This window comes from Diplotaxodon limnothrissa, linkage group LG16 (genome assembly GCF_057381915.1).
Source record: "Diplotaxodon limnothrissa isolate DT_005_m linkage group LG16, D_limnothrissa_male_GT1.1, whole genome shotgun sequence".
Classification (NCBI taxonomy): domain Eukaryota; kingdom Metazoa; phylum Chordata; class Actinopteri; order Cichliformes; family Cichlidae; genus Diplotaxodon; species Diplotaxodon limnothrissa.
In genome coordinates this window covers 11,833,957-11,846,863 of record NC_140611.1, presented here as the reverse complement: position 1 = coordinate 11,846,863, position 12,907 = coordinate 11,833,957, and the positions used below count along the sequence as shown (strand labels likewise).

The 12,907-nt window shown below is 40.7% G+C and overlaps 1 protein-coding gene across 1 annotated transcript in view; it reads left to right on the top strand.

Annotated features, from left to right (window-relative positions):
• caska (calcium/calmodulin-dependent serine protein kinase a) overlaps positions 1-12,907 on the top strand; it is a 165,143-nt gene that overhangs the window by 47,419 nt on the left and 104,817 nt on the right. Inside the window, exon 2 of the mRNA XM_085375214.1 lies at positions 9,032-9,144. Coding sequence (XP_085231340.1) covers positions 9,032-9,144 — 113 coding nt within the window. The remainder of the gene's footprint in view (positions 1-9,031; positions 9,145-12,907) is intronic.

The following is a 12,907-nucleotide window of genomic DNA, read 5'->3' as shown; positions in this document are numbered from 1 at the left end:
ACACATGCCTGCGTCTTTGTGTGCCACTCCCTCTCACTTATCTCTCTGACTTGCCCCTCTCCCGCGGCTCTGTGGGAGGTGTAAACATGCTAATGACATTCATTTACTGTCGATTCTCTTTAATGTTTCCCCCAGGCTGACGTTTCATTATGGCTCCTGATAACATGAAGTCAGATCCAGTCCTAAGCTTTTCAGTTCCTCTTCATTCTCCTCAGATCAGGCTTTTGTGCGAATAAGGATGTGATTCTATACCTTTGCAGGAATACACAGGCTGGTTCTACTTTGTCTGACGATGGCATTATTTAGCTGTATTCACATTATTTGTGCTGATTTTTGGGAAACAGATCAGTCAGCTGAAACATGAATCGACACGCTAGAAGTGGCAGGCTAATCTAATAACGCGAGAGAATGTGACTGTCATCTCCAGCTGAGAAGAGCAGCCCAGTTTAAAGCAGCTTAGTGCTACTTCCTCTTTTGCTGCTTCCAGTGACCTGCCTGACTGACATGCACACATGCCAGGTTAGAGTTGGGTGTAAGTGATGCCGTAAACTTGTGTGTGTTGTAAAGCTGGTGACACTTACAGAATAAGACACAGGGTGATTGATGCACTATATGAAGTCGGGGCAGAGTACAAATCACCTTTTATTACAGTAACACACACACAAAGATGCAGATGGATGGTGTGCAATATAGGGCACCCTATCTTTTTGATGTTGCAGTAAATTTTCCATGGTTACCCTGAGTTGGATTGCAGTGAATGTTTCTCTGTTCCAAGGCTTTCCCCCCTCATCCTCTCACTCAGTCAGTTATTGTATGAGCAGAGTAAGACTCCGGGCTACCTGTGAGGTCAGCTGAAGTGCAGGGATTAAAGGTCGGGAGCTGTTGTACAGTCATTAAGTGCTTATGGCTGTGAACTGTGGGACTAAAGGTCACACATGTTTGGAGCCAATTCCCTTTGCTCGCCCCCGCATCTAGTTAACCCACTTTCTCTTTCACTTTAGCTCATGTGCTACAGCTCTATTTGAACACAGTTGGGCAACCTTACACAGTGAATTTAACCCCGATAAGCTTTGGATTTGTTGGCTAAGCTTTCTTTTACAGTATAAAGGCAAATTTTCCCAGAGAACTGCACCTCACTGGATATTTTCCTTTTTGGTCTGTTCTTTGTAAACCCTTCAGATGGCTATGTAGGAAAACCCCAGTAGTTAAGCACTTTTTGAAAACTCAACCCTGCCCGTCTGGCATCAACAACCACGCTATGTTTAAAGTCACTTAAATCAGCCTTATTCTTCATTTTTATGCCTTTGAAGCAGGTCGTGTTGATCTCTTATGCTCAAATGCAGTGAATTCCTGCCATGTGATCGCCTGCTTAGATATTTGTGTTAATGAGCAATTGAACAATTTGTTTTCCTGGTTTTCTTTTTTACTGTGTAACTTTTTGTGTTTGTCTGGCTGGTGATTCTCATCCTCATCTGTAGCTGCTGACTGTCATCAGGAGGCAGTGTTCAAAATGTGTTGAACAACTGGTAACTTATTTTTTTAAGCTTTGGATTGTTCTGATCAGCTTGTGGTAAAGTGAAACCAACAATAAATGTTTTCCCATTTCAGTCTGGTTTTTTTTTTTTTGTTGTTGTTTTTGTTCGTGCTCACTCCCCTCTCCTGTTCTGCCATTTTTTGAGCCAATAAGCATTTCACCTACTCAGTGTCATTACGTCATGCCTGTGTTCGAATACAATGCAATGCAAAAATCCTACGTTAAGCTAATTGTTTTCAAATTAGATTTTAAACTTGAACTATTCTGGGGTTTTTTGTTTTTTACAATTCTCTAACATACACACAGTTAAAATGAGGGTTATATGAAACATTGCCAAAGTTTGAAATATTGGGGTCAGTGTATGTACAAGTATTCCCTGTGAGCCAAGCTAAATACACTGTTTCAGATTTTTTTCCTTCATACTCTTGAGTGTATGTACAGACAGACGACGCCCCTATTATGGTTATCCAGACACTCGGGTGTGACAGTGAGCTGTGGACCTACTGTCCAAACCTTTTAATGAGGGGCATCCAATCAGAAGACAGCTGATTTAAAGAAAGGGGAAAGGAAGCTAAAAGGCTTGTTGTAAACAGAAGCTGAACTGAGGGGGCTGCATTAAGACCCAGAATAACATAAACAATAATCATTTTTAACTGTGAATCATGCAGTGCTACTCTGGTGGAGTCCAAGATAAATACACAGAGCTGGGTGTCAGCATAATGACATTGATTTATTTTTGAACGTGGTTCTTATAGCATCTGTTTTTACTGGCTTAGTCCCATAACAAAAATAAATGGCTCTGCCAAAGCTTTGCATACGTAGTTGCTCATCTTTTAAAAGGTAAGAGTTACATTTTCAGCTGCAGTAATCATCACTATAATCTGATAAGTGGGTAAACAACATGTTGTGACCCTGAGGAACCCACTGTGTGTAAATACTAATTGATAATGAGATGATGAATCATAAATGCAGGGAAAACCAAAACAACATATTGCTGTAATTACATTTGAGTGACCTTGTTGAACCTGTCCTCCATATATTCTAGTGTACTGGTATCTAATGGGACTTCATGTAAAGCATGTTTCAGTAAATACTTTACTGAAAACGCTGTGTTACAAATGAATAAAGGTGGCATCCTCACCCTCTCACTTTTCCTCTCCTCTTCCTGTCCATGCTTCTCTTCTTTCTGTCTCGACACCACCTCCCCCCTTCGCTCTCATCCTCTTCCTGTTATTTCAATGAGGGTGGATAAAGTGCAGGAATCATCAGAATAGCCCATGTGCAGCTGACTTCTGTTCAGAGCCATAATGCCTGACACTGCGTGCAGCTGAGCCCCATTCAGAGCCAGAATGTCTCCTCCATGTGCAGTTTGACTTCTTCCAAGACACCCTGTTCCGCCACTTCAGCCGTCTGTAGTTCAAAGCCACCACCACCCCCATCATGCTCCTTTTTCTCTCTGCCTTCCTTCGCCTGCTACCCATCGTCTGATTTCTGATGTGGGTGCTTTCTGCTTTGAAGTGCGGCAAGCCAAGATTGCGCCTCTCTTCTTACCTTTTTCACAAACAGGAAAACAGCTAACAAATAAAATGAAAACATTAAAGTGGACCTACTATGTTCATTTTCTTTTATTTATTTATTTATTTTTGACTCTCTTAGAATAGCTGTGCAGGATGCACAGTTCAAAATTAGCCTTACTTACCTTAAACTTTAGTTCATCCTTGGAATCCTCTCAGCGTCCCCTCAGAAGAGCTGGAGGAAGTGGCTGAGCACAGGGCGGTCTGGGCGTCACTGCTAAGCTACCCAAACCCACATAAGTGGCTAGATGGCTGGGTAAATGGATGAGCTATGTCTATATATGTGGAACTCTTTATTTGAAACTGTGTTCATGTTTAATATGAATATCTACCAGTAGTAGTACACATGAGAGTAGTTAAGTCATTCAAAGGTGAATTTCACACTTCAGAGATATCAGCTGTTCCACCAAAGTGAACCTGCGACATAAACATGGGGTAGAGTGAGGGCCTGATGGTCATGTAGTCACATAGTTATTAGAATGGCAGCTGTCCCACAGTCACCTACTGTGAACATGGTGTGGAGGCACATGGAAATGGAGCATCGTCACATTGCACACATGTCAGGATTGGCAGAAAGGGAACAGTAGCTTTAAAGTAAAAAGTAGTGACTTTTGCCAACTGGATCGTGAGCCCTGCACCTGAATGCATCATTTATAGACACCAGTGGAGGATACAAGCTGCTGCTTATAATTAAATAGACCTCCAGAGCTAACAGGCTAAGCGCAAGTACATTACGTCTCCTGCTGTGGCACTTCTGGGTAACGTTCAGATTCGTCCTATCATGAGTCTCAATTTTAAACCCAAAGCAAGTACACGGCTGAAAGGCTGAAGCCAATCACTGAAAATGTTCAAGTCTTTAAACGTCAATCCCTAATTACTGTTTAATTTTCTGTCAGCTGACTAATGGTTGAATGTACAGCTAATTTCAGCTGTAATTGTGAAGTGATGATATTAAATGAATTCTCAGAGTGGACTGCATTTGACAAAACTGTCTGCAGCTTAGTTGTGATAAAACATGAAGATGCTCCTGCACTGTTTTTGAGCTCTGCTTGCGTCTGATGAAGTGTATATTTGAGCAAAGCAGGGCATGACACAAACAGCTGGAGTTGATGAAAGAGATGAAATGATTAGAACGTGATGGCTGAAGATCAGGGTCACTTCCTTGTGTTTTCCTGGTCCTCTTGGGACGTTTTTCCCAGTTCATGTTATTTTTATATTTCCTCAAGTGAGCTTTTTTCTTTTCTTTCTTTTTTTCTTTTTTTTTTTTTTTTTTAAAAATCACTTGACGTCCCATCTCACCTCCTCCTCCCGTGTTCTCGTTGTTTTTGTCCCGGCTCCTCTGGGGCCTCTCGTTCGTGGCTGTGTAGAGCGCAGCCTTGAGCGAGTCTTGACATTTGAGGCGCTGCTTGCAGAGGCGGGTGGGGCAGAGGTGAAGTGACTGGACTGTGGCGCGGGGGGACGATAAGGCAGACGAGGAGATCCCAGCTGCATTACTAATGAATTGTCTTTTTTTTTTTGGACTTGGTGCACCTGGTCCAACAAAGTTGAAACTCAAATGCAGTGTGCCAAACTTCCAGAAATGGAGGAATTCATTGTTTGCGAGCTGTTGTTAGCTTTTAGTTGGAAAGGTAGATTTCCCCACAGAGCCAGTCAGTTCCTTTCAGTCCAAAAAGCTTTAGAAAAAAGCTGGAAGAAAGCCATCATCTTATGTGTCATTCTGTCCTCTCTTTCAGTACACCCTGTACGCTGACAGTTAGGAAAGCAGTGAACAGTTTTTATATTAAATAATTAGACTGACACTTTGCTTCTTTAGGGCGAACAGGCTAATCACAAATGGTGCATCTTTCTAATTAAAACTATCAGTCATCAGCAGATAAGTGAATATAGTGATGGGCAAACACATGGATTTTAACAAGTGAATGTGGAATTTACCACCTCGCACCTCGTGTGTCTTGCTTAATTGCATTTAGAAGCTCCCTATAAAATAAATGACTATCATGGGATGTTGAAGGGAAAAAGAAACTGAGGAATGTTTCTGTTCACTAAACCTGGTGGTGTGTGTGTGTGTGTGTGTGTGTGTGTGTGTGTGTGTGCGCGCGCACCGAGCATATAAACATTGTACAATCATTCAGGTCAAAGTGGCGGTTTATTCAGCAACACTGCTCATGGTGTTTATTTCAGTCTCAGTTTGATCTATGTTTACACCGCTTGCGTGCACAGAAATGGAAGTGTGTGTGTGTGTGTGTGTGTCTGTGTGTGTCTGCGTGTTTGGGCGCCGTGCCGTCCTACCTCACCCTTCTGACGCTAAGCTGCTTTAGCTTGATCACCATCTGTTCAGCCAGTCTGTGTTTGTGCACAGAGACTCACACTCTTCTTCACCCACTTGTGTGAACACACACAAACACATACACACAGACAGAAAAACTGGAGCAGCACCGCTTGCGTTCAGACCTTAGCCAGCCGCCCCGGTGGTGCCTGCTGCAGAGACAGCGTGTTGTTCAGCTGTGAAATGGGAGTTTTCACATTACTGCTGAGGCTGTGCTGAGTGCAATTTGCTGTGGGATGTGTAATTCACAGAAGGCTGCTGCAGGTAGTGAGAGTCATACTGGAGGGTAGCAGTGTCGCTAGTTAAAAGCTGCTCTTCTAGTGAACCCAGCTGACTATTGCATTTCCCAGTTCACCCACAGGACAGTGTGGAAAAGATCAAAAGCCACAAAAACATGCGGTGGTGCTCAGCAGTGAGCTGTCATTTTTATCCAGTCAACTTCAGACTGGCTCTCAAGCCATGTTTTGTTTTTTGTTTACTTATAGTTTTTTTTATTTTTTATATGTGGATCGTCTTTACATGTGCTTTCAAAGTAGCTTGAGTTGGGGGTATTGTAACCAAGGCAACAGATGGAAGATGACAATTTTTCAAAATCTCTATTCTAAAGTTGGGTATTAATATTCAAGCAGGTTTTAAGAAAAATGGCGTTCGGTATGGCTGATTCATTATGACAGCATTGTTGATCATAGTTATTATACTCAGTATTGCAATCTCAGTTATTTAATATGACAAAATCAGGCCTATTCCTACATTACTGGGGATATCCTGCAACCTTAGATGCAACTGAAACAAGAAGACATCTGAGAGCTCCGTGAAGGCAGCTCACTCTCTGGGCAGGATTCACTTTCAAGGAAATCATTTAGTATTTTGTAAATTTTCATGCATGTCAAATATCTACTTAGATTACAGAAGTACAGGATTAGAGAAACCTTCTGAAGGTTTAAGTGATGGATAATAAGTATGATCTGTAAATAACTGGATGAATAACTTCATTTTATTATTTAATATTATACTGCAGTATATTTCTAACTAGGCAGCTCATTTTCTTTCTTTAACGATAGAAAACATTGTGAGGTCAACCTGAAAGAAAGACAGATTTGAAATGCAAAAGTGAGGTCAGAGGTCAGATCTGTCATGATATTTAGATGCAAACTATAATGTGATGTTTAGAGTCCCCATATACCAGTATCAATTCATAAATGCTTTTAAGTGTAGCTTGAAAGATGAGACATTTCATGAAAGTTTGACCTTATTTGACCTTGAAGAAGAGGTCAAAGGTCCAAAGTAAGCAATATTTAGAATCCCCATATATCATCCGCTATATTCCCCTATATATGACACCTATATGGTGTCAGTATAAACAATGGCATCAAGTAACATAGTTTTAAATAGCTCTGTATAGTATTATCACTTTGAGATTCATATCAATCTACTGACCTTGAAGGAGAGGTCCAATGATACTTAAAATCCACTCTATATACCTACAAAGATTTATTGTAAGGAAAACAACAGTTATTTGATGATGTTTGTATGTTTATTTATTTTTTGCTTTTAATGAGAAATGCCAGATTTAGACTATTTACCAGCTGCAGAAATTCTTCTAAACGAGAGAGGGAAAAAAAGTTTTGAGTAAAAACATGTTTTATTCTGATTTAGTTCCACAGTGAAGACAAAAGGGGACAATTTGCATGTAGAAGGAATCACAGTTGGTAGTTTTTTGTTTTTTAAATCCCAATTCTCATCAGATAGGAGAAGAAATATATTTGCATACCTCCACTAATAAAGGAGGTGTGCGCAGAACACTCACCTCCGTCATTTTGCTGCAAAACCTGATGGAAGATCAGCATAATTCATGCTGCTTCTCACTCTCTGTGTGGTTATACGTACATACACATATGATTACATCACAGTCTAAAAGTCCAGTTCATTACTTCTCATCCTCCATCTCCTTTAAATACCACCTTACTAACAGCAGTCAGTGGACCTCGACTGTGTGCTCCTGTTAAACTTGGTGCATCTGGGGACAGTTTTCAGGGGTAATCAGACAGAAAGAACGTGGATGGGACTATGCTCCACCATGACTATTCTTATACATTCTTACTCATTGCTTCATGTGTTTGAATCTGCCTCCACTCTCTGCTGCTAAACCTTATGCTGTCAACACGTTCGCTTTTTAATCACACATCGATACACATTATTCTTCAGTGTCCGGGTCACTTCAAACCTATTACCCAGGCGCTGTGAGTGCACCTGCAGCCAGGCGCTGTATTTAGCCGGTGTCCTGCTGCTGTAGTGCACTGTAACCCTGACCTGCTGGCTTGTTAAATCTGAACCATCGGTGGTAGACCTGTGTTTATCCCAGTGACTGAATCGGATGATGCACACGCTCTGCAGGAGGGATGATTCATGGTGTGGACCTCAGCGATGAGAGCCATAGTCCAGCTGTGGCTTAATTGCATGTACTGATATTCTGCTGCACTCAGTACACTCCCCTGGGGTTACTATTTCAACACTATTTTATTTCTTTTGTGTTTTAAAAACAAAAAAACCCCATCCTTTGTTAAGTCTTTGAGCTTGTCATCACATAATTTTGTAACAGTTCACTAGCAGAAAATTGATGTGACACAATAGAGGCATGGGCTTAATGGAGCCTTCTTTCCCCTTAATGCAGCTGGCATGAAAATTTTTAAATTAATCATGCATCAAATGACTGTTTGTATATAATGTGGTCACTCACGGTAATGAACACAGAAATTCATCACATGACTCTGAAGCCCCCCCTCTCTGGAGTATTCAGCTCTTCACTTTGCTGGTTTTGGTTTTACATCCCGTGTTTTCAGTTGCACAGTAACAACAACTGCAGTTTTCTGCACTCACTTAAAAAAGCTACCTTTGTCTCCTGGGCACAGCATAAAGTAAGTATTTAGTATCTACAGAGCAGACATTGCCCTCTAGAGTTGCTGGAATCCAAAACAAGGTTTACTTCAGCACAGAGTGCCAGCTCTGGATCTTTGTTGGTAGCCTGCAGGTGCATCACTGTGCTCTGGAGAGCCATATGTATGTGGCATCTTTAGCTCAGCCTCAGACGAAGAGGAGCTGTATTTGTAAAGGAAGTTCCTTGTAGATAAAGTGAAACTGTTTGTCCACTGCAGCCGTTCTCTCTGCTTCTCATGCATGCTTTTTGTTGCAAGCCCCACTGTTATTCTGTTTTCTGACAAACTCAGCTTTTTAATAAATCTCCATTAGAGACGTGCACAATATCTGGTTGTCAGGCTGCAGAATGGTGCTACTTTTCCAAAGACTGTACACAAGTGGCTGCATGTAGGTTGACAGCCCACAGTCCCCCTTTTCTTTGTAGCCAAACACAAGCTCAGGGCCACAACTTCCACCTAAGTTTTAAGTGTGTTACATAGTCGGGAATCGAAAATGTGATGTGGCGACAGCCCTGCCGTGCACGCTGAAAAGTGACACTGCTCATTGCAGCAGTGTTTGAAATACGAAGCTTATTTCTGCTGCCACCATGTGCCAGTTTTTGTTCGCTTAATGGATTTTTGTTAACAAGCCACATGTTCCCTTTTTTCTCCATGTGTTCTTCAGGGGTCCCTTCAGTGTGGTGAGGAGATGCATCAACAGAGAGACGGGGCAGCAGTTTGCTGTCAAAATCGTGGATGTGGCCCAGTTCACCTCCAGCCCTGGTCTCAGCACAGAGGGTAAGAGATCACTTTTCTGTCATCCCATTAGTCACTCTCTGCTGTTTGGGCTTGTTCCTCAGTATAGCTGGAGGTAAGTGCTTTTATTTGCCTTGCTTTGTTAAATACTGAAAGTTGATGCAGAGGAGAGGTCAGATGCTCGCCCTTGTTTGCGTGTGTGAGTTTTTTTTGTTTGTTTGTTTGTTTGTTTTGTTTCAAACAAATCCTCTGAGCACACTTGCTCTTCTAAACACTGCCCTACTTTTCATTCACTTGGTTGCTCACAGCCACACCAGGGAGATTCCCAGTTCAGTCATAGTCGTCTGATGTTGTCTTTGGGCTTTTACCGCTGAAGCAGTTAATTACTGAGCCATTCTGAGGGCACCTTGAGAGTGATTGTTCAGGAACGACGTGTGCTGTCTCCACTGTTCACTGCCTTTAGCTTTGATTTTAGTGAAACTTTCCAAATCAAATGAAACACGATTTTCATACCATTGACCATATTTTTAGCTCACACTGGATTTGTGGATTCAGATGGTAAATTTATAGTTCATGTGACTGTTAAAGTAACAAAAATGTTTTAAAAAAAAAGCATTATTTGCATCATTGGCATATTTATTACTTTAATGTGTTGATGTAGTGTGGCTCCAGTCCAGGAAATTCTAAAGTCTAAACAAAACATGCAGGTCTTATCGGATATCTCCCGCAGGCTGAAGGAGAGGTGGAGGGAAGGGCTGAGAGAACAAGAGAGGAGGAGAGATTGTATTAAAGATATTTGTAGGGTGGAGTTGAGGTGATAAGAAAGAAACTATTAGGTGAACTGAGAAAGGAGAGATGGTAGAAAGAGAATCCAAGTTGTTTGTGTGTGTGTGTGTGTGTGTGTGTGTGTGTGTATATTTGGAAAGGAATAAAGAGACCTGCTCTCTTCCATGATGTTTGCTTATGAAGGTGCTGGATGGAACAACACTATTTAGCCTATTAAGAGACAAGCAGACAAAGAGACAAAGAATTTTATTCACTCAGTCTTGTGTTTAACCCTTTAAAGACTGAACCATGAAATAATTGCTGGAAATTTTTAATTTTCATATTTTAGTTTTTCATTTATTTGGATTGTTTATTTAACCTTCTGACATTTTTTTTAATCACGCTAATGATGTAGGAATCTCAGAAACTCATGTATGAAGTATGATACACTAGGCATTAAGTGGTTCTTTAGGTCAATACCGGTCCGTGAGTTGTTTGGTACCGGGTCGTGAGAGTTGAGGCTCGGGTGTGAAATTTATGGTTTTCAGGGTTTTTATTGTTAACTCAGTTTCCCTGAGTCTTTTCCTGTGTGTTATGAATACATTTTCTATACATTTTCATGTACTTTATATTTGTTTTGTAGTTGTGTGTCTTATTTTGAAAGAAATATTTACACGTTACCATAGTGACCAGAGAGCATTAAGATGCAGAGAGGAGGATGCTACTCTCAGTGTTGTTGGAGGACGCTGCTAGTAAAGTTACACAATTACACAGTAAATTCGTGTTTATGATATTTACAAAATACCACAGTTTTTGTCTTGGTCGTATCGTTTTATTTTGTTGTATTATCTGCAACACCTTAAAGGCCGGTCTGTGAAAATATTGTCTGACATTAAACCAGTCCGTGGCGCAAAAAAGGTTGGAGACCGCTGCTCTAAGCGATCAGTGTGAGCAACGGGCAGAACGATTACATTCTCTTCCACTAGAGGGCAGTACTACTACCTGCTCTAATAAAATGGGTTGCCAACTGCCAGTAAAACAGAAGAAGACAAAGTGGAAATTACATAATAGTCATGCTGTGAGTCAATACAATGCAAAATAGCAATAGATAAATATTAGAAAAGAAAAAGTAGTCAATCTGACCTGGGTCCTGGAGAAAATTCAGGCTGAGATGAAGGCCCTAGCAAGAGTAGTGGTCAGAAGCAAAAAAGGTATACTGGGGACAAACCGAGACAATTCCACTATGCCTGGTGTGGGGGAAAATTATCAATATGCTTTTCGTGAGATTTTTGTTGGTGCCGTGCCGTGTGATTTTTCTAATGTGAAATATGTGCTATGGCTTCAAAATGTTGGGAAACACTGTCGTAGAGGATGTTCTGATTGTTCTCTCTAAAATTGTGTGGTCTTTGTGAAGTGGCCTTATAGAAATATGAATATGAAAATATAAAACTGAATTGAACTGAGTTATTAATTAAGGTTAAAAGTGTTGCGTGTGCTTTGTAACTGTGTATTACTCCATATATTGCCACTGAAAGAGCTGGCAAGTCTTTGATTGGCCGTGTGACCGTGCATATATGCTATGCTCTCGAGACAATTAATGATTCTCAGAGCGGCTTTACTGCCACATTACGCAGTAGCCTTCTTTACCTCGTGTAATTCATTCTCACTGATCTGTGCTACATAATCCAGCGTGAGACGCTGTAGTTTAGTAGAGCTTCAATACAGCACACATAACATGCTCAGCCAATTGTGCAGTGTGACTTTAGAGTGTGACTTTTAAAGTGATGTCTACAGAAAGCTGCAGATCTCACTTTAAGCAACTGCATATTCCAAGTCTGTGTTTGAGTCTAGTTTTGTGACAGTAACGCATAATAGGTTTAATAAACCTAAAATAAATAACAATAATCTAGCAAAGTGAGGAAACAATGGCAAATCTGAGAGATTTAAAGAGAGAGCAGTGTGTAGGTCTGGTCTCCTAATGAGAATCTCACATCCTTTTTTTTCATGTCTCACCCTCTTGTTTTACATCTAAACAAGTGTTACTTCAGAAGAAAAGATAAAGAGCTTTTTTTCATGTTACTGACTGAGTACAGGCCTTCTGTTAAACTCAACAAAATTATAACACACATCTAATTGAACAGTTAGTAAGTCTTGCAGCCAGTTAGAAAACAAGCCCCACAATGAGATTAAAACAATGGAAAACAATGATTTTAAAAATTAATTTCTGTTCTACAGTACTGTGCACCAATTTTGTTACACTAATATATCCACACATGCATATGTAAAACGTATCACAACTTAGCTCTAACACTGGTTGTTTGCTGTTAGCTCTAAAACTTTGCATATTTCAGTCAGGTGTGCAGTGTATTCACTGAGGCCAAATCAGAAATACTTTCAAGAAGCCATTCTTAAAGAAGAGAAATTATGACACGCCAAATTACACAAGAATTGGACTCAAAAGCAGTGACAATGGGTCTTTTAAGTCTACAGCTATCTGTAAAACACGTTGGACCCCCTATCCGGTCGTTAAGTGACGTGACGAATCCTACTTCCAGGCCTAAAGTAGTCTGCGTTTAATATGGCTTTTGTGTTGTTAACATGTTTAATGTTATGTATTTTCTTCTATTTGATCTCAAAAAGCTCCTAAAACAGTCACTGATCACTGTTGACCTCCCTCGGCTTTTATTACCGCTAATCATTTATTTAAGCTCAGTTTTTAAAACCTTAGGATGTAACTACAGCCCAGCCCATGCAGCAGTATATGAATGACTAACCTCGTATTGTGGATGGATTATCTCAGTTGTTCTCTCTGGCTGAAGTTCGGTCCTTTTACAGCATCCTGCCATGCGATTACATTTGTTCCTGACCACCGAGAACACTCCCGTTAACTTTTATTGAGTGGAAAAAAAGTTAGCTTGTTTATATTATGCTAACATAGCTGTGTCGCTAGCGGTCACGTAGCACATCATTATATACCAGCTAGCCAAACTTCAGTAACCCTACAAACGTCACTGCTGTTTAGTTTTCTGTCTTCATTTAT